The 22,224-nt window shown below is 37.0% G+C and overlaps 1 protein-coding gene across 1 annotated transcript in view; it reads right to left on the reverse strand.

Moving 5' to 3' along the window:
- The window catches only part of BLNK (B cell linker), a 96,478-nt gene that overhangs the window by 4,320 nt on the left and 69,934 nt on the right, over positions 1 to 22,224 (reverse strand). Inside the window, 18 exon segments of the mRNA XM_040563528.1 lie at positions 1,910 to 1,989; positions 3,929 to 3,960; positions 4,417 to 4,495; positions 5,270 to 5,312; positions 6,399 to 6,429; positions 6,788 to 6,860; positions 7,162 to 7,189; positions 9,587 to 9,629; positions 10,461 to 10,556; positions 10,846 to 10,874; positions 11,445 to 11,470; positions 12,921 to 13,004; positions 13,756 to 13,837; positions 14,332 to 14,501; positions 15,678 to 15,834; positions 16,457 to 16,497; positions 17,285 to 17,330; positions 19,266 to 19,326. Coding sequence (XP_040419462.1) covers positions 1,910 to 1,989; positions 3,929 to 3,960; positions 4,417 to 4,495; positions 5,270 to 5,312; positions 6,399 to 6,429; positions 6,788 to 6,860; positions 7,162 to 7,189; positions 9,587 to 9,629; positions 10,461 to 10,556; positions 10,846 to 10,874; positions 11,445 to 11,470; positions 12,921 to 13,004; positions 13,756 to 13,837; positions 14,332 to 14,501; positions 15,678 to 15,834; positions 16,457 to 16,497; positions 17,285 to 17,330; positions 19,266 to 19,326 — 1,201 coding nt within the window.

The raw sequence follows: 22,224 nt of genomic DNA on the forward strand, positions 1-22,224 counted from the left end.
GTTCACTGCTGCCAATAATGGAATGCCTTGGCCTCTCCCTTGTGCTCAGTTTGTTGCTAGCCTGATCTCACAATAAGATAATTTTCTTTGGTAATCTGGCAGCGTGTTTGACAGCCAGGTTGGTTTTCTGACAGTTTAACTGGGTTCAGCTCACTGCAGGGTCAGAACACCAGAGAAGCATGTGGCTGGGAGGGGAGTTGACAGTGAAGAGGGAGCAGAGCCTCCTTTGTGTGGGCACTGCACTAAATGTATGGATTGGGTCACACCATAACATGCAACTTTACCTCCAAATTCTTGCCATGCATTTCTCCAGTCATACTGGAAAGGACATAATGAGAAGAATTGCAAGTACGCGTGGTACTCAGCCACTTAAGGAGTGAGCGCAGTAAACCAATCTCTGTACAACAAAACAAAAAAGAATTAACTGCTCCAAAACATTTCTTCCTGGCACTATCTGTGGGCTACAGTCTGGCAGCAGAGAGCTGCTGCCAAAGTTTGGGTGTGAACCAAACAAATAATGAACCTTATAAGCAAGAATCAAGTCTGTAAGCACCTGTGTTGTGCAGTAGGCTACAGCAAACAATAATATCATTGTTAATAGTTGGTGGGAGAACAACACTAACTTCAACAGTTAATTTTGATTTCTTATTTTTTTAAACAAAATGGATGTTTTATTAAACTTTGGTTTTGCCCATGGCTGTTACATAAAAGCTGCAAATGTAATTGTTACAAGCTGTTTATTTCAGTGTCTACTGGATTGTTTATTTGAAAGCATTTATTTTTTTTTATAATAAATATCCAGTATGACATACTGCTAAAATTGTTCCAGAAGTTCAAGTCCTTTGTATCCTTCCCTGTTGTATCATCTTTGTCATGTCAGGTTTTAGAACACTTCATGTCATTGGCTCTACATAACAGGCCTTTGTTTAGCAATCAACAGAAACATTTCCACCTTGTCCGTGACAACTAAGCTAATAAGAATGGTTTCTTGCGTTTTGTGGTCTCCTTTCATCCAAAATGTGAGTAAGGGGAATTGCACTGAAATGAAAACAACTTTTCTTTTGCTTAGATTATTCAAAGCTTAATGTTGCAACAAAACACAGAAAAAAAGAATTGGTCATAAAACTAACAGTATTAACTGTAATGAGAAGAGGTCTGTTTAAAAGAGCTGGACATGGGAGGGACTAGAACATGTAGGGGGAGGCACCACAGCATCCTCCAAGACATCACTGATTTCCTTCTGGGTCCCTAAAACTTTGCTGACACCCCAAACTCCAATGAAAAAGGGCAATGTTCTTCAGTGTAATTCTGCACTCTGCTGTGTTGGACTAGTCAGCAGAACCATCTCCATTTCATCCTAGAAGTCTCTAGGATTTCTTAGCACATCGCATCTGTGCAGGCTAATGCTAATAGCTGCAGATGTCTTCATTGTATCAGCCTGATGTGATTTATTTTGTTTCAGGACACAATATATACAGCTATACATTAGAAAACAATAGGCAAATTATAAGCTCTTCACAGCCGTCTAGACAGAAGTACATCATCACAGGTTTCATTGTTTCAAATGGCATTGAATTATTACAAACTGGAGAGTCAGGAAGACCTGAAACTTAGCTAAACAAAGCAGATTTTTTTTTTTTTTTTAAATGACTGGTAGAGTGCCAAGATTTGGTAAAATGCCATTTATGTGTTTTTCTACAGTCTGTCAAAGCTCTCCTATGCTATATGTTCTAAGCATTTTTGACTGAAAGCCAACATGTAGATGATTTGTGACATAGAAAATCTTCACTGCAAACAGGAATATGCATGTCCTTAGCAAAGGAGTACAGTTGTTAGAGAGAGGTGGAAATACTATTTTAAAGTAAAGGATAAGAAAATTTGTGCAACATGAACTTAGCTGATGTTATACCTGGTCTGCAGTACTTGAAATGGATGAAATGCTGCCATGAGGGGAAGTACCCAGAGAACGGTTTGCAGCTTCTGCCACTTCTAGAAAAGAGAAAGACATGCATAAGTTTTCAAAGTATGCTTTGTTTTACTGTGAGAAATGGGTTTGTTATGAGGACTGTGAAAGATCTGGAAAGGAAGAACTCTAGGCAGCAAAATGGCAAAGCAGAACTACTATGAAACATTATGAAGCTTAATTACAATTGTGATAGCAAAGCACAGTAGAAAATAGTTATTGTGCCTGAAGCACAGATGTTAAAGAATTTAAAAAAATCTAAAAATTGGAAGGAAGCTGGTTGAGTAGTGTTGCATATTAATGATATGATAGAGAAATGGGAAATAAGTATAGATAATTGTTTATCAAGGTGCTATTTTACCAGACAGAAGTACCTACAGTGGAAAACTATTACTGAGTGCACAGAGAGAAGATGATTGTAGAAAATATTCTGTCATTATGAAAGGTTTACTTTCTGTTTGTTTTACTTGGGGAAAAAAATGCTACTAGGACTGTTAGCACTGTTCCTGGACATGATATTTTGCAGACTGCTTTAACAAATCTTCACTAATATAATTCTGATTTAGATTCTGGTTTCAGAAAGCAATGAGTGTTATACAGGACCTCATCATAATGATCATGCAGTGACTCAAAAAAAATTAGTTGGACAGGAAATCTCAAAGGTGTGTTTAAAATAGTTTTAGAATTTATTTGTAATAAACATACAAATATCTTGTATTCCAAGTTGCATTCCAAGTAGAGAAGAGAAACTGTAAAAACAGTTTCAGCTCTCAATGAATGAATAATCACCTGAAGAAGGCTACTAAAGATTACGAATTTTGTTTTTCTGTCAAATTTTGTCTGACCAGCTACAGCTGAAAAATTCACTGTACAAATAAGTAAGAATTGCCAAAAGTTAGGCTTATTAAACTTTACAAGAGGAAATTAAAATAAGAGATCCCTTAGCTGTAAAATAAATAAATAGAGAAAGAAAGAAACAAAAATGGAGCTGTCTGCAGTAAGAGTGCATTAAAGAAATTTTTGCTAATTAGTGCATCATTTAGCACCTTGAAGAACTGAGTTACACTTTAGGGATTAATAAAAATTTATGCTACAAAGTGAAGCACATCAGTTGTGTGACAGGGGCAGACAGAACTTGAGAGCAGACTACTGGATGAACGTGAACCATTCTTATGTTTCCATAGCACAGAAGATGTAATTGCAACATACAACAAGCAGCCATTTCCAAGAAATAGACAGAAATACTAAAAGCAGTGTAAAGAGTATAAGCTACACCATATGCAGACTGCTATGTGCAATTCTCATCATCTATTTACAGCGTGAAAGACATGTTCATACTGAAATATGTGCGGAAAGGGGCTGGTAGGAAGGTCAGACATGTATGCTAACAAGAGACTAGAGAAATATTAGACATAGTTTACACTTCTGTGCAAAAGAGTCTGTATACACATTGCCTAATTTGTTTTTAGCTGTAAACTGAAACTCCAAGTCCATCTTGAAAGTATTACTTAAAGAAAAGCTTTAGCATTTGCCATTATAAAAATACCTTTCTTTTCCCACTGTAGAGAAAGAATAAGTGGCTGGATGTAATAAAAATCTGTCTGGCTTCTAGGCAACAGAAGCCTGGAACAGCCCAGAAAGAACATAATTGGGGTTCTTCTGTGACAAGGAAGATGGATGGAATCTTTGTTATGATGGGACCCAGTTGCCTTTAGTAGAAATTTTCAGTAGTAACAAATGGGAGTGAGGCACCCAATTTCCATTGATTTAGACAATAAACCCAACGCAATCCCTTAATTTTACTGGTTGAGCTATACCCGATCTCCGCTTTGTATGCATTACAGAGACCAAATGTTAATTCTAAACTAATGAATATGGATGGCATCTTGAAATAATCTTAATTCAAAGATTAATCTGAAATTACAAATCAATCACATCTTAACTCAAAATCTGAACTATACTTACTTGGCAGAATTGAGGCCTTTTGGAGCAAAGATCTGAAATAAATATTGAGAGATTACAAAAAGGTCTGAAAGCTACCTTTTCTGAAAGTATTAAAACTGTGTATTTGGAGCTTGCAAAATTAGAATGTGTTCCATCTCCTCCCTTTGCCCATTGACAGATAAGGGACAGGTGCAGGTATTTTAAATATCATATCCCACTAGTACTGACAGTTAGGAATTTAAATATCTGATTTAAACCTCTATCACCTAATTAGAGTTTAAAGCCTCCCATGCTTTTTGTGGTTATTATAGTATTTGGATGTACTTGCCATGTTTACTTAATTTATTTGCTACTGTGAGGTTTCAAGGAATGAGTTTTAAAAAGCAACAGAAGGTTACAGAGGAAAACCATCACAGTGCTATCCTTTGAACTTTACACATCTGTATTCAGACTGAGCAGGAGGAGCTGGTGCACTGAAATACTCAAAAGATGATGAAAAAGGATCTTACTTTTGGGCACCACTTGGAAGGGGTGGAAGGGGAATATCATGGCTGGAACCTCGTCGTCGTTCCGCTGCTGTAGGTTTTTCTGTAGTTTGGGACAAACAAATTAGAGTCAACATCTCTTCAGAAATATATTGTCCCTGATAAGAAAGTCCCAGTAGTCAAAGGAGGGTTTCTTTTGTTATTGTCATCATTTCAGAGGATTTTCTTACATGGACACTTCCCATCCTGCTACTTCTGTTATTGACTAGTGGCATACCACCAAATTTATAGGCAAATAGCTGCGCTCTGGATGCCTTCAGGAACTCAGTGGGAGACTTGCCTTTTGAGAGGCGAGCTGTGTGACACAGGGGACAACGCTGGGGCAGGCTGCCTACAAGAGCGTGGCCGGCTGGCTCCATCTCATCCATGTTAGGCAGCAGCTCCTGCTGAGTTTTGGCCTCGAGGAGCTGCTGCCTTGCACAGAGGCGAGACACATTTTGTGTCTCAGGGAAGGACTGGCTCTTGCCAGCAGTCAGCTCTGTGTGAGGTGGTTCTTGCTGAGCTCAGAATGATGAGCTCGCACTTCCCCTCCCTTCCCTCTTCTCCACTTTGAGGACTATATGGCACATTGCTGGTACATTATGTCGTGCGTTGCACTGCCAGTAACCTCAGCAGTGTTATTGTAACTGCTTTTAGAAAACAATGATGCTCAGTGCAATTAAGGCTGGCCAGATCCAGTTATAAACTGCTAAAACTACCCTCCCCCCTAAAATAACAAATATAAATTTAATGTGATGTTGTTCGCTTCACGTTTTTAATAAAAGAAAATTAAATTCTGATAAAAGTCAGCTTTTTCACAGTAGTAGAGAAAATTTACCTTCATTTAGAGTTGAGGTGTCTCTGGAAGGTAAGCAAGGTTTCTGCAGTAAAACACAAGGAAATCAAATAATTATTAAGTGGTACATCATTATTACAGCAAACATTCATCTTTTTATAGTTTTTGTTAACCACTTTACATTTAAAATTGACAGCATCCTGGAGAGATTTGGAGAGAAGGGCATGGCCATTCTGTGAAGAATCTCTAGTTGTATGACAATGAAGCCTGGAATTTTGTGAAGTGGATTTGGAAAGAATCCCAGTTTGTGTGTACTAATAGATGGACAAAAGTAAAATTCAGAGATGAGTGCTTCAAGGCTTTTTTTTTTTTAAATGATTATTCCAATTAGTAAATTTATGGTTCTTTTTCTGCTCTCAAGTTAAGTCCAAAAATGAAAAGTCCATCCCAAATACTTCTGAATCAACATTTGAATATTATCATCTTTGTCAAGCTATGTTTACAGATGTCTGAACACATTTCTCTTTCTTTACTGAAGTTTAATTTATCAGATTAGCTGGCAGTAAAGATTTAGCCAGCCTTCCTTTTCTTTTTTCTTTTTTTTTTTTTAAATCATCATTGATTCAAAATGGGAAAAAAACTGTCAGTTTCAAAATGTTTTTTTTCCAAATTAATTTAATTGGAAATTTCAACAGTTTCTCTCCCTTCCTTCCACAAGAGGTTTGGGGATATTTTCCTAATGATGAAATACTTATTGAAAAAAAAAAAGTGAATTTCTGGTATCATCTTGCATCTTTCTTGAGCTATCACTTTTATAATAAATCCATGTGCTTCATATGCAGGCCCTGTACATTTCAGGGAATACTTCTGAGCAGCCCATATTCCCATTTATTTCTCATTTTATTCAGTCCTTGTAGTATGTGCTTATTGTTACATCCTAGAGCATTGAACTCAAATATCCATTTAATCTAGATGTTCTTCTACTTGAGCTTTTTCACTTTTGCTTAGTTCATGTAACTGCACCCAAGTATTTCCTTTCATCATCTCTCTCTTCTCCTATTCTTTCTATGCTTTTTTTTTTTAACCAAATTCACGATCAAATTTAGTTTTGCAAGAAAATTAAATCACCTGTAAAATTATCATTTAATTATGCAATTACAAATCAACTTACTGCTGGATTTACTGCATTAGAAGTTTTCTTTCTGTAGATTGGAGGGAAAGAAAGAGTAGAGTTACTTTGCAGATACATGGAATTAATTTAGCAACTAAGCACGTGCATGCCATTTCTGTGGTATGTGACTAAATTAAGCAAGCCAGCCGGCATCTGCCATCAGTGGCAGGCAGTGAAGGACAATGGCACTGGCACGCAAGCAATATTCCTCCAGAAATAATGAAAGAATAGTTTGCCTTCACCTAGTCTGCGTAGCTTTCACAAACAGCAATGAAAATTACTCCTGAATTTTGATTGCCATAGTAAAGTATTAGGAGCTAACACCTATCCACCTAGTAATTAACCCCACCCCCATCAAAGAAGTAGTTTTATTAATATTTTTTACTCACAGGACCCTTGGTAATGGAGATGGAGCTGCTCCAGTGGGAAATCTGGATTCTTGTGTGTTACTGAAGCTATGATCTAGAAACAGATACGAACTATTTAGTATGCAGTATTAGCTTTATCTGAACAGCGGGGTTTCCTCACTGCTTTTCAGTGAGATAAAGTAAAAAAATAAAAATCCGTTGGTTTAATTTTTTCTTGACATGTTTTCATTCCAGTTATACTAGAAAATAGTTCAGTAACATTTCTTGCTTATTGCTGACTGATACAGATCAAATCTACACTGACACTCTCCACTACATGGTATATTAAGGTCACTGATAACACGTTGACAACAAATCCTGCTCATATCACAATGTTTTCAGTACAGAATACTTACTGTCATCGTTATTGTTTGCTTCATGGTCCTGTAATGGAAAAATGTGTTAGATTTGACAAGAAGTAATTAGAAAAATAAATAATTTTTAAAGAGGAAGTGCATAAATAATCTGGGTTTGGAAATCTGTCATAATTTTAAGAAATAGATTTGTTTAGAATGCATATAACATACAGTATATTTGTCATCAACTTCTATTAGGGTGTTTGAAAAAAATAGCAAACCAATTAATTTTGAACATTACAATAAGCTTAGGATTTCTTATAGTATGCAGACTTTTGCAGTGAGATCTTTTGGTTCATGCTTCAGTTCTGAAATGGAAAGCTAAAATTTTGCAGCAGACATTTTGCGCTGAACTGAGGGTAGTGAGTGCAGTGGACTGTCTTTTCACCATCCTAGAACCACAGTGATCCAACTTATTTCTTAGCTTCTTTTGTAGATACTTCCTATTGGCTCCCAGATATTGTCCTTTAAGGAATCAGACTCTCATATGAGAAGTACCTCTCCAAGAGGCACCAGTTATTAATTTGTCCATCTTCATCCACTGGACATGCAGATTAATGGCTTTTCACTAACATTGGTTACAAATGCATCCGTTTTTTGGTTGACGAGGTGTAATCCATCATCCAACAGCTGAGGGAGTAAGATGGGGAGGACTTTTTCTCCCAGTCAGCCCAGGCCTTTGAGAGGAATGAGGGCTACAGTTCTATTAACATGATCAGTGCAGGTTATTGTTGAGAATGAGCTGAATGAGAGCAGTAAGACATGTTTCAGTTATTGTTTTTCTTTGTCAGAGTGCCTGGTCAGTCAGAAATATAATTCACACTTCTGTGTTTTTCTTTAAAACTGTAAGGGCTTGCCACTTATAAAATAAGCAAAGACCTAAACATTTGAACCAGACTGCATAATTCTGTCCCAGGCTGATTCTTGTGCAAAACTGGGTAACTACAAGTACCTCATTACACACATTGTACAGATGAGAGGTTGTTTGGGAGCTCCATCCTTGGTGCTGTAACTAACTCAGTGTGGCCCTGCCAAAATGATTGTTTCCCTGGAATCTCTGCAAAGATAGTGTGATAGCTGTCTCAGAAATAAGCAGAATGGATTAGTGGAGAGGGTTTCAGCTGCAATATGGCACTCAAGGCTGTTCTGAAGCAGGAGTATTCTTGTGATCAGAGAAGGAAATTTCTGTCCAACGTTCTCCCATCAAAAAAATATTTTTTCCCCTCATCTTATATTGGTAAGAAAAGCTGGGAAATGAAACCATAAAAGAGAAATCCTGGACTTGGCACCACTCAGGAGTTGTTCAACATCTTCTAGGATGTAGACTTAAGTAATTGGAAGACCGTAAGAGTGTTGTGATCAGGTAGGAGGAAAACTACAATGCTACTGCTGATGTTTGTAGAAGTGTGTGTGTGAGCAAAAAGCACACAAACACTTAATATATCTAGAAATTTAAAGATTTAAAGTAAGAATAAAAGATGTTCTTATACCACATGCATTATGTTACTATAACATCTAACTTAGGTATGGCCCCAAATTCCAAATTATAAGAGTCTAATTTCTTTATGGAGTTATTGGTAGTTTTTTTTTTTTTTTTTTAAAGACAATTCAGAGCACTGTGATGGGACAGAATTTGTTGCACACAGCTTTTAGCACAGACAGTGTTGCAGTTACTGTCACCTTGCTCCTTATTAGTTTGTTCCTCATGTACACCCTCTCTTGTACCAGCACAGCTGTTAGTATAGCTATGGTGCACAACAATTTATGGAACTAATCTGGCCAAAAAAGAACCTTTTATGTTTTTGCCCACTTGCTGCAGTTGGGTAAGATTTCAACTATCTTCATAAAACCTTTGCTCCAGCACAGTGAAAGGGACAGACTGGGGACAAGGGAAGAGGAAAAAGAGGAATGACTTCAACATAGACTTAGGAACTCCCAGCTCGTAATTACTCCTGCATTTTCAATTGATACTAGTTACTTGGACTGCCCCACCTGAGACTTTTTTTTTTTTTTTTTTTTTTTTAAAATCTGTTTTCATAAAGTATCAATCCTTCATCATCTGAGAGGAGTCACGATCAAGGAAGGTATTTCAGATCAGGCAAAATCACCCATTGCTATTGAAAGTAAAGTTCTCAGTTCAGCTGGTATTTTTCAGTACAGGAAGTTATTTCTGTGGACTGCCTTTATACTTTTATACCTTTTATACCCTGCCTTTATACCATTTAAAGTTTTTTCTTAGACCAATATAGATGTCCAATGTACCTCTTTTGTCCAAAAAAATTAATAGTGATAATTATAATATTAGATCAATCTGACATTCAAAGTCATCTGTTTCTGTTATTTAATTCAGTTGATAAAAAGAACTTTAAACCACAAAAAAGCAGAAATTTAACACATTCTTTATATGGGCACATTATTTACTCACTGTTTTTAGATGAAGACGATTTCTGGGAAGAGGCAAAACATTTCTGGAAAATATAAACAGTAAGGTTTTGTTTATGTTTTTACATATATATACATATACATATTTTACAAATACACAGTAAGTTTTTCTGGTTTTGTTCAATTGATTGGCTCAGATATGCATTTCAAGATCTAGAGAGGTCTGCAAGTTAATGGATTTAGTCACAGGTTCATACCACTGCAGTGGTTGCTGCGATGCTGTGCCCTAGTGTGGAACCCTTCCAGAAGAGCTTCTGTCCTGGGCTTTGGGTCCCCTGCAGCTCTGCACAGGACCTCACCAAACACTGTAACACAGTGTAGTGGATGCCACCTGCTCTTCCTGGGGCATATGGCCTATTTTGTAGAGCGACATCCTAGGGATGAGACAGCTTCTTGGCTTCCATGCAGCTTCCCACATTTCTGGGTACACAGGAATGAAATACGTTGCTTACTTAAGTTTCTTTTACTACTTTTCATCCAGAGACTTGGAATATAAATCATGGATTTACCAACTGCATCCAACCTCTTTAAAAGCAATCCCATGCCCCCATCCACTACAAAAACATCTTGTTTCAAAGGCACAGAGACTGGTAGTAGAACTTGAAACAAGTCTGCAGAGATGTTTTACCCCTGCACTGGATTCCTACAAGGTTATTCAAAAAAATAGTACCCATTGGGCAAACTGGCTTGAATACAGAAGTTGACAAGGAAATGGGAACTTTCATTCTTAACTTGTCCCAACATCCCTAGCTGTTTGCATGTCCTGACGACTGCTTATTGTCCGAAAGCTACACAACAGAGTAGAAAAATTTGACTCCACTAGTATTTGTTATTAATTTAAGCTGCTGTTAACTTACCTGGGAGTATCCAACTTAGGTGACTCTCTGGTAATGCTGTGCACATGGGAGTGCTCTATATTCTGAGCAGGTGTAGAAGGAAGTGGCTTAGTGAACCTAGTAATAAAACATGAATTAAGAAAGGAAAACTGCATTTAACAGAGTGCTTACCCTTTTATTTACTACTTTCTCCTCCTTAACACCCTCAAAATTCTAAAAAGTACCCTTAAGAGATGTTTCTTTTTAATATGTGCTATGTTTGATTTATTGAACATTGAAATGGATGACAAACTTTCTGCAGAAAATCTATGTAAGGAGATTTATTAAATAAATAGCATCTAGATGAGAAAAATATATTTTCTGACAAACTTTAAATAATGCACAAACACTCATATCAATGAATTACCTGGTTGCTGGTGATGGTGAAGGTTTTTCCTTTAACAGAAAAAGAACCAAATTATTTAGTCACCTTTTGATTTCATAAAATACATGTTTATGATCATAATAATACTATCATAGCAATATCTTATTTTTGTGTTGAAGGATAGATTTCTGCTAGAGCTCTGCCTGGTAATCTTCATGTGGATGGGATAGGCAGGAAGTCACCACCAGTGCCTGGGAAGCCCTAAGCACACTGCTTTGGCCGTATGTCATGTCAAAACCAGCAAGTAGGAAGAAAATTACTCTGTCAAAACTGTCATTGCTTCTTTGCTGCAATTGTGCTTCTAGAGAGCATTCCCTTAGGCTGCTGCTTCCCAGACTGGATCGCTATCACACAGAACCAGAAATTTCAGCCCCTTCCCATTTATTCTATTCAGCAGACATTTTGAATCAGTTTGCCAGTTTTTCTTTGAAGCAAGTGTCAAAGTGCTAAGTGCAGACAGAGATTCGTTGCCATTTTTCCCCTCTGAAAGGCTGACAGTATATATATATATTTTCAACAATCACCTTTGTGATTGTGCCCTGTCTGAGGGCTACATGAGTCAAACTATAGGAAAGCCTTACCTCCTCTTCAGGAACCTCGTAGACTTCTACAAGACAGGGAGGAAAAAACATGTCCTTCGGTTAGCAACAATGCACTACGTTACAAGAAAAACTGATCAGAATTTGTATTAACTGTATTTTGCCTCTAGAAAAATGAATTGAAGAAGTTGCTCAGGTTCTGCCTCCTGTTCTTTTGATGGGAACTTCAGAAAGAGTCCCAGGAAGCCTGATAAGCAGTTACTGTACCACTGTACAAATGAACCTTCCCCCATGAGCTTTTTAAAATTATTATCTATTATTATTATTATTTATTTTATTTATTTATTTATTTATTTTTTTACAAAAATCAAGATGAATGCTGGTGTTGTGCAAACTTGAGACAGTCTGGAAAGGTGTGTTAAATTCTACCACAGGTAGGATTTTAGCTTTTTCACGACTTAGGGAGGAAGAGATCAGGTGAATCATAAATCCAGACTGACTCATTTCTGTTGCCAGTGTCCATCTCCGAGCTCCATCCCACAGAAGTATTTTAATTCACAGATATTAAATCCCCAAATTACCAGCATCCTTATCTATGTCCTGTTTGTTCAATGAAAATTGAATTATATTTCAACAAATTTCATGTCAGGCTTTGTTGCTTTAAGTGCTCTGAAAAGTATCCACGTTCCCACCAGGGGGAGATGTGTTGTTTATTATTTTTTTTTTTTTTAGTAACATCTGTCAGGAGATGGCTGTTGCTCAACACTGATTTACAGAAAGGCTGATTCAAAAGGGCATTTTAAATGTCCAAAAAGTATGTCACTATACCTTAAGTCATTCATAAAAGACTTTTATAGCTTGTGACTTGAACACATTGCTAATGAATATGCAGAGACACTTAAAGAGCTGTGTGACCAGCATGTAAAGGTTACACTCCAAGCAAATAATGACATGATGAGGATGCAAAACAACTCAGAGTTACCACAGCTAAGGAAGATTAAGCAAGTATATATGTACCTACAAAAACAAATACGATTACTCTTATTTGCTTCTGCTTTTGTTTCTCTTTCCAAATAAATTGCTTTTATGGAAATTAAACAGGAAACCTTATCACAGGGCATGCAAAACATCAGCCTATATGGAATCTCTTTAATACAGAATCTTGATGTGATTTTAAAATATTGAATCTTGTTTCCTGTAGTGAAATGGGATTAATAATACACTGAGTCCTATTTGTTCTTGCTGTATTGATCCGTTTACATTCTTCCACTAGAGCAGAAGACTAAAAATAAATCAGTTTGGGGCAAATGACTTGTTCTACTTTTATTCATCCTTAAAACAGATTTACTATTCAAGCTAGGCAAAACAAATGCTACAACACAGATAAACCTAAGGGGGAACATATTTTTATTTTACTGAAGTACATCATATAGTTTATGTTGTGAATACATAAAGCAGAATTTAATATTGCTCAGTCTTAGGTTATTTTATTTCAACACTGATGCAAACTCCACTTACCTTGCATGTCAGAAGTAATAGAAGGCTTTGCAGAAGCAGGGAGGACTGGTTTTGTGGTTGGTTTCATAAATCTGTTCACAGGAGCTAAAAACATATTTTATATATACATACTTGTGTGTATACATGTTTTTATGTGTGTAAATATATACACACATATATACACATGTATTTTAAAAATAACAATGTAACATTTGCATTAAGAATAAATACTAAGAAAGTGCAAGTGATAGGTTTTTTGCCAGATAGCCTTGAACAAATTAACTGAGGCAGGCTGCAGTTCTCGTTTTAAAAGGGAAACAACATTCAGCGTTCCTGCCTTGATGAATAGGTTTGATACTGTCAGTAATGTCAGAGAGCAGAATTAAATACTCTTCTCTGTTTACTTTTCACCATTGGACTGTAGTATTTTCACTCTTCAGCTAAATATACTTCAAATACAGAGGTAAAAAATGAATCAAAGTCTCTCTTTATTTACTGCAAATCTAAAAAAACTTGTTCTTTTCCTGAGGCACTTCAACAAACAGAGAATTTTAATGCTGTGGCTCCCTTGGATGAGGAGGGAGATCACATACCATGAAAAGCTTCTTGGTTGTACCAAGGAAGGACTTAGAAATAGCTGAGTGAGAGAGGCAGGAATTATAAGTGGCTCCCAATGAAAATAACTTGCCATGGCCTCGTCATGGGCCGAAGGACCCAACTGCATTTTTGCAAACTCTTAACAGCTGTACCTCCACTCTTTGAACCCTAGAAACAGACATCAATTTGACCTATTTTTTTCCACTGTTGTTCCTAACAAAGTAATAAACAATTATTAGCTCAAATGACTAAAACTCACGTTTTGCAGGTAGTGACACACTGCTTTCTGTGGGTTCAATATAGTTATCGTCGTCATTGTCCACAGGCACAATGTAATTATCCTGTAAGAAATGCAGGACAAAAATTTACCAGTTAAACCTCCCTCAGATCAATGAACTGTTGGGACTGAAGCCCTGGCAGCAGCCAATAGTAGTTGACATTTCACAGTGACTGCCATTTCAGACATTTATCATCATATACAGATGGGATTCTCCAGGACAGAAAACCTTTTAACTAATAACTCCAGTTCAAGACTGGTGGAAAAAAAAGCCTTCCCTTTGGTCCTGGGGGTAGTGTGTGAGGTTGCTCTCTCCCCATTGCTTTCAACTTGGAGCAGAAACTATTCTGTGGTCTAAGGGGCTTCTTTGATACTTGATTTAAGGCAGATATCCACTGTGAATCAGTATGGTACTTGCAGATTACTGCTTGTGATATACAAATATTTTGTACCATATAAACAAACAAAGAAATGAGTTCATGGCATTGCTGTCTACCATGTGATTGGTGTGGGGTCCATCATTTAAACTGTCAGAACACGTATATCTATAAACGTTACCTCATCGTCACTACACTCCTTGGGCTTCGGTGGTAATTTTGGTTTTGCAGCAGGAGATGGCAGCAGCAGGGATGGCTTGGATGGTTTGTTTGGTCTGGACAAGGCTGGACTGGGTGTGCTTGGGAGAGGTTTGTTCATTGGAGGAAGCTGCTGGTGACTGGTGCGATTGTCTTTTAATGTGGAAGAAAACAACAGTTTTATTCAAAATTACTCAGCCTCTGGACAGTTTTCTACCATCTATGAAAACAGATCTTTATTGTGGCTGCAACTTAGGTGAAAAGGCAGACCTGAGTGGCTGCAGGGCCTGACGAGAACTGTGTGCAAAGTGGTCCTATTTTATCACTCCGGGTAGCAGCAACCCAGTCCTCTATGTCAGGATGCAGAGGGAGCCTAGATGCTGACTGTTGTACGAACACTCATCTAACTCTTAGGGAAAAGGCGGTGGCCAGGTAGTATGGTCCATTAGTTAGTATATCCTGTGCCAGTGTGATCTTGGTGACCTTGGTGCAACAGGACAAAAAAAATGTTAGCGCACAAAGGACGGGACTGAAACACAAATTATGCCATGTCCTCTGAGGCGACATTTTAAGGGGTGAACAGTGTTCATAAGCTTCTGGGAGTACATAGGTGGCATTACAGCACTGTTGGTGACTTTTCTATTGCCAGTGACAGTCTTGTATCATCCAAAAACTGAAAGCAGGCATCATGCTGATGTTTCTTTTCCCAATTGCCCAAATCTTCACCTAACTGAAGGTCACTTTCATTCACTTCAGTGCAATCCACCTATGGCTGAAAAGAATCCAAATAGGAAGAAAGAAGGCCTTTATGATGGACTGTAAGTACAATCTTGCTTCTATCCTGTTTTTCAGGATATTTATCCTCAATAATAATCTCAATAGACAATATGGAAGGAATATTTGGGCTGCTTTGATCTCTTTTTTACTGCTTTTGGAATGATGTGAGCTACAAAAAGGGTTAAGAAGGTAGTCCAGTTTAGTCTTATTTGCTTAATCTTCAATACGAACTCCCACATTAAAACACGTGGGTGAACCTGGAGCTAAGTTAGTGATATTTCCCATACGTCTGCTTGAATTTTGTGGTTATTAGGTGCCTATCAAATTCTCTAGAACACATTCTATTAAAACTCCAAGTTCTGCTAGTAGCAATAGTAGCCTGTTTCATACACTAATAACAAATCATGTACCCTGAAAGCTGAAGACCTGATTGTCCAAATTAAAAGCAAAATCTTGAGGAAAGGACAGACTAGTCCTTTTGAGGCCACTTCTCCATTGGTACTGATAAATAAGCAATTATCAAGCTAGTGTAGACAACTATTCCATAGCTACCTGCGTATTCACCCCTAGAAATAGGGAATGCAGAGGGAATTTTCTTTTTCTCCTGCTCACTTGGAGGTGGCTCATAGCTGTCATCAGGATTCTCTTCACTGGGGACCACGTACATCTCGGAGTCAGAGTGGTCATCTGGATTTTCATAATCACTGTCCTAGAAAAGAGAACTTCCCATCTCTCATTTCATAACATACTTATGGCTTCATAGCAGTGTATGACACAAATATCCTCACAGGAATACAATTAACTATATTATGAGAATGCACCCTTGAAAGCAACCCTCTCCAAACAAACAGGCACTCCTGCCTGCCCCCCTCCACCAAGAAGGGAACAAGCCACCTCAGGGGTGACAGTTGTATGGTATGGCAATTACTTTATGTGGCAGATGACGATGACTTGCTTCATTTAAACATACTCTATGATTTTAATCAGAATTTTTTTCATTTTTAGAAATAACTGGCTTTTTCTTCCTCCTCAAAATAGAAGATATTGTTTTTGAAATTATTGTTCAGTTTGAAAAGTCCTTCAAATTGATACCATTCATTTACTTATTCATGGCCATCACAGACAGTATTTCTCATATGTACCTAAGTTGAATATGAAAAATTAAGGTACCTAAGAATGAGTATAAATAACACTGATGTAACAAACAAGGTAATATTTCAGTAGCATTAAGTTCAATCAGAAGTAGGTGATTCAAAAATAAACATTTATTATTGCTTGTGTTGAACTTGTTGCTACAGTAACCTTCTACTACCTGAAAGAGATGTACTTACAAAGTCATCTGACCATTGTTCCTCTTCATTGTCTGCGTGTTCTAAACCAAACAGTAGAGTTACTTAAGGAGATGTAATATGGAACATAAATGTTTGTCTTAAGCATAGGTTGAAAAAAAACAAAACAACCAGCACCAAACATCTATCACATTCAATTAAAAAAAAGTAATGAAATTTTCTTAAACACTTGAGAGAAACATCTGTTTTGCCTGAATAGAAAAATTAAACGCCTGCTTGTCTGTTTTTGATAATTGTCTCAGAGCTGTTGGGGAAAGCATTAGAATATGGTCAACTGCACATAGTCTGAACAGCAGAGTGTGCACCCTGGTAGCACATCTCGTTTTTAAATAGGATTCATTTCTTCATAACAATTCTTCGTAACAATTCAGAACAATTTCTTCATAATATTCTGACCTCTGGGCCTTGCAGTTTCTTGTTTCTTGGTTAAAATTCCAATTCCAATTGTTAATTTGAATGGTTACGTTAAACATGGAACATTTATCTGATAACATCCAAACATTGTCCTTCTTGCTTGTTTTCATATCATTGTTTCCATGAAAATATAACTGTTAACATGCAAAAATGGGCACAAACTGATTGCTGTATAAACAAATATAGTTCTACCTATCCTTTAAGATAATTCATGATGTCAATATTATCATGTTAAAAGTACCAAGAAATTCTGACTTCTGAGGTGATCCATTTGTTCAGGTCCTGTTCTCTTGTTAGAGACAAATTAAGAGGAAATATATAGCTGAAATGCTCTTAGGCATATAGGTACCAACTATACAGACATGCAGTTTAAGTTTTCCATTAATCCAGCCTTACCTGAAGCATAATCCCTTCGTGGTAGACTTGGTGGAGGGTTTTTTTTTTAGCCTGTAAATGATAATAATTAAATTTATGATCTAAGAAAATAATACTTGCTAGAAGGAAACATTAGCCAGGCACATAAAAAAGCTGATAAAAGATACCTGCAGCTGAAGAAATACAGATTATCACAGATGCTTAGCAAATATCTACAGGAGAATGCTTTGAAAAGCTAGAAACAGATAAGAAATTAGTTTCTAATCTGAGATTTTTTTTTTTGTGAAGAACATAGTTTTTCAAAGAACAGTTTCCTTGCCCACCCCTCCCCTTTATTTCCAAGCAGAAAACAGATAACATAGGTGTCAGAGATAAATGCACATCTATCTCAAGATGAAAATCTGTTTAAGCTCACAGAGTTTGCTAAGACTATGGCATATGAAACTGGTGCATTACTCTCTGCTAATATTTACAAATACCATTTTCTATGCAATTTATTTTCTGAGCAGCGTTAAAATATATACCAGGTCTCTCAGGGCCAGATTCTGTTTCCACTCGCTATTATGGCATTGTGCCCCTTTTGGTAAATACTATTATAATGGTATTTGCAACACCAAATGAATCAAAAGATAATTTGTAGAAAACCTGAGAGGATCTTTGTGGCTATACATATAATACATATGTATATTCCTGTTTGTTAAATTGCAGGTGCCCAGTGAAGAACCTGAATTATGTGGTCAGTTGGTATATCGTTTCCTCAATGTGCTAACATTACCCGTAAAAAAGAAAAATCTTGTCCACAGTTGAAACAAATGATGCATGTGGTGACATTACAAGCTAGATTGATGCATCTGAAGCAAATTAAACTCTGATTTTGTGGCAACAAAAAAACATTAACACAATTTACATTGAAAGGACTCTTCAAAGTGTCTTTTGAACACTGACTAACAGCTTCCCTGTAGCACTGATGAGACCTCACCAGAGACCTGAATCTTTGCCCACTGAACTGATGGCTTCACTCATTCTTCAGTCAGGTCCTAACAAGGAATTTCTTGATGTTATTCATTTGCAAAAATAAGCAAATTATTTACAAAAAATAAAAAATAATTTAAAAAATTGTTCACTACGAATATAAAATGTTTTCTTGTGACCTCTGAGCAATAGTGATATCTACAGATTTTGCTTTACTGAAAGAATTTGCACTCAATATTTAGGTCTTGAGCATGCTGCTTAACTGTCATTGTTCAAGTAACAATGTGACTTGGGGATGGTGGCACACTGGCAGTACCACAACAACCTGCAGACTTTTCCCATCTGTTTTGAGAATGCTTTGGCTACTGTTAATATCATGGAATTCAGTTGCTCAGATAGTCACAAAAAATGCACATGCACGAATCAATGAGCAATGGTGCAGGCATTGCTAAGCTCGAAAAATAAAATAAAAAAATCCCAGCACATTATTTCAAGCGTTATCCAGCTTTGTTTATTACCATCAATGCTAATGAAAGATAGCTTCCTCTGTCTAGTCTTTGGCTTCTCATAGCATGAATAAACTTAGTGTACAAACAGTAAATTAAAAAGCATTCTCAACAGCCCCGCTGTTGTGTTCTGTCCGGTTAGCACAGGCATGTTAGAAAGAAAAACCCAGGGCCACTGCCAGGGCAAATCTGAGTTCTTAGAGGAGGGTGGACTAAAATCTATTAATGTACTTTGCAATGTATCTATCCTGAGATGTTCAGAGACAATGGACACTTGGAAAATAATGGAACCAAGGGAATAGTAAGAGGCTCGCTAGGTCACAGTGTAAAGGATGTGGCCTGAGCCACATTATACATTTCCAAACTGCTAAGCAGAGAACTTCAACACTTTGTCCCAGGTCCTGTAAATCCTGGCAGTGGCCCTGACAGAAAATGTAAATATGTTACAATGAAAGCATACAAAGCACAGAACAGAGCTCTGTGTCTAAGCAGCCTATCATGCCATTGTGCAGCTCTGAAATAGCATACCGATCCCAAGTATCTTTCCCAGTTTTGCAAATTAAGGCCACTTGTTCATTTTGGAACCTGAATATCAATAGAAGAAAAGAAATCATGTTTCTGTCACAGAGTTGAAACCGTTCATGGCCACATCTATATTTGTTAGAATCTCCTCAAATACATTATTTATTCTCAAATTCAAATCCACTTAAAAATAATTTGTACTGTACCAGAATGATTTACTGAGTGCCAGAACTGAAATCCAGACTCTTCTGAAGTAAATTGGAGCTTCATTTTGCAAGAGCCAGAATTTTACCCACTGTGCAACCACAATGCAAGCTGAAAAGACATAATTTCTATGCCAAGGAGTTTATACCTAGCTATTTCAGATACTGATATAATTCTGCACAGATGCTTGCAGTGTGACTTGGTCCTGTTCCACTGAACCAAATGACAAAGGACTGAAACAATCAAATGCCATCCAACTGAGCATAGATATTTAAATGGAAAACAGTATGACTTCCTAACACAACTTTTAAGAGAGTTATGTAAAATCATAGTAAACACAATTTTGAAGTAAAATATTTTAGTGGTACTCAGCTCTGCACTGCAGATGGTGGAGCATCTCTGTACTAGCTCTGATAGAACACAATTAAATAATTCAAGTTTCCATTGACTTGAATGGGACCAGTATTTCTCTAAAATTTAATAGAAAATAAGTAATTTTCTGGAGAGTTTGATATATCTCTGAGACGTTTCGGTTCTAAAAGTCTCAATAAAATCCAAGTACATTTTGAGAGTATGTTAACAGATTTTAAAAAGCAATGTACCACATCTTACTACATATGTCAAGAGCTTCAACAAATAACCAGGTAGCATTTGAGGCATTTTATGTAGTTAGGTCTGATGCTGCTCATACAAGAACAGGTTGCACTGTACAAAAGCTCACAGTAATTTTTAGAAGAGTAAATTATTTCATTTAAAAAAACCAATATATTCTGAGATTTCCCCTTTGCAGCTTGCTGAGGTTAATCCGGCCAAGTATCTAGGCATGTATTTAACTTTACTCATGTAAGGAATCCTATAAGAACAGTAAGTATTAATCATATACTTCAAGCTAATATCACTTTTTTTTCCCTCACAACTATGCAGAGAATTGTAAAATAAACTGTAGCAAAGGTCTGGGTTTTCTGCTCTAACAGCACTTGTTTTTACAGGCTACAGCCAGAAAAGTAACCAAGTATATGTAGTAGTAGCAGCATTTACTTAAAGGAATCAATCATCCTACAGGTGCATTTCTTCGCTAGCGTTTCCGCTCAGTCCCCCAGCTTTTAAGAAGTGGCTAAAATCTCTTCATTTTCAAGAGCCCTTAACTTCTCCTGTTGTTAGCCTCTGAACCGAGCCCATTCCTTTCTTAAAAACCATTTTTTTTCAAATAGGATTTGTAAAAATTATATTGACATCTTTGCTGAGATGAGCATTTATAGTTTGAGTCAGTTAGTGCTCTAGATCATCCCACTTGTAATTAAATGATAATTAATTGAACTTTGCTGAAAGTTTTTGCAGAATTCCAGACAGGTGCAATCCAGCTGACAGATACACTTCCTTAGACTGTAGCCTTGTGACCTAGTGGAATAGTTTGTTAGCTTTAAAGTATCTGGTGATTGTACAAAGTAAAATTAATCTGAAATTTTGAAATTTTTTTTCCTTTTAAAGTGTTCTTACTATCCTTTCGCACATTTTCTTTATAAAGTGCTGTGGCAGTGCAATGGCATATAGCTGTGGTGTATTTATCTTTACTTCAATGAATATTGTATTAATAAACATACTGACACTTAAAACATCCTATTTAGCCACATGTTAAAATTGGTGTTACTTCAGAATAGTTATAATGATGTATTCCACTTTTCCATTTTCTTTTTCTAACCATGCTACAACTCAATTTTGTACTTTTCTCTCAGTGTTTAGTCCATAAAATACTATTTTTCCCTCTGCCAAGGGTTTGATCACAGATATCTTCTAGTTGCAGAAATGCAGGTTGAAGAGACATTTAGTGACACAATAACTTCTACCTGAAGTTATTGTCCCCAGCATGCCTGCCACAGAGGATTGTCTGAGCACTTCCTAATCCATTCCATCAAAATGGACTGGAGCAGTAATGCTCTACTGTTTAAAATGCCCAAGCTAGCAACGTGACACAAACAAGTCAGACAGTGAATTGGTGTAGGAATAGGTCACTGCTATTTTGGAAGTGATGGATCCCTCCTAAGCTGTCACAGCTATGGGTGGAAGGAGGTGTCTGGTCAAGTTATAAGTGGTATAGAAAAATGGACCAGAAAACTCTGAAGTAACCCAACTAAGAAGTTGGGTAAAGCAGGTGCATCTTCTTACCATTCTTCAGGTCATCTAACAAATGTGATTTCAAGAAATGGACATACCTGGATTGTGTGCAGTTAGTTAAATAACTACAGGTGCATGATTTTAGCCATTTCTGATGGCTTTCCAACGGAAGTTTTGGTAGGACGTGATATTGCAATAGGGTGAGTGACCTGAACTTCTAGTTTCTCATTCAATACAGTAGATCATCATATACAAAAACTTTATGGTGAAATCCTGAATTTGTTGTGTACGAAATGAGTTTTAGCATTGACTTCAACAGAACTAGGATTCCTCTGAACAAGCCTTGATGCTCGGAGCTTATGATTTCCAGATGAGAGCTATGTCTTTACAGTGGGTTGCAAATAGGCAGCCATCCATCCTGCACAGTGAAATCTATCATTACTTTCTTACTTCCCTGGTTTATATTACCAAAGATACAAATACAAAAACAAACAAACAAATGAAACCACCTCCCACTCTCTCACTGTTCACTCAACTTTGGCTATCCCTGTTGATTCTTCTACATCTGAATACAATAATCTGACATCATGATCTGCACAGCAACTGGGACTGCAGTATTGTGAACAGCTTTGCATATTATTAAAG

Source organism: Cygnus olor, chromosome 7, assembly GCF_009769625.2.
Source record: "Cygnus olor isolate bCygOlo1 chromosome 7, bCygOlo1.pri.v2, whole genome shotgun sequence".
Classification (NCBI taxonomy): Eukaryota; Metazoa; Chordata; class Aves; order Anseriformes; family Anatidae; genus Cygnus; species Cygnus olor.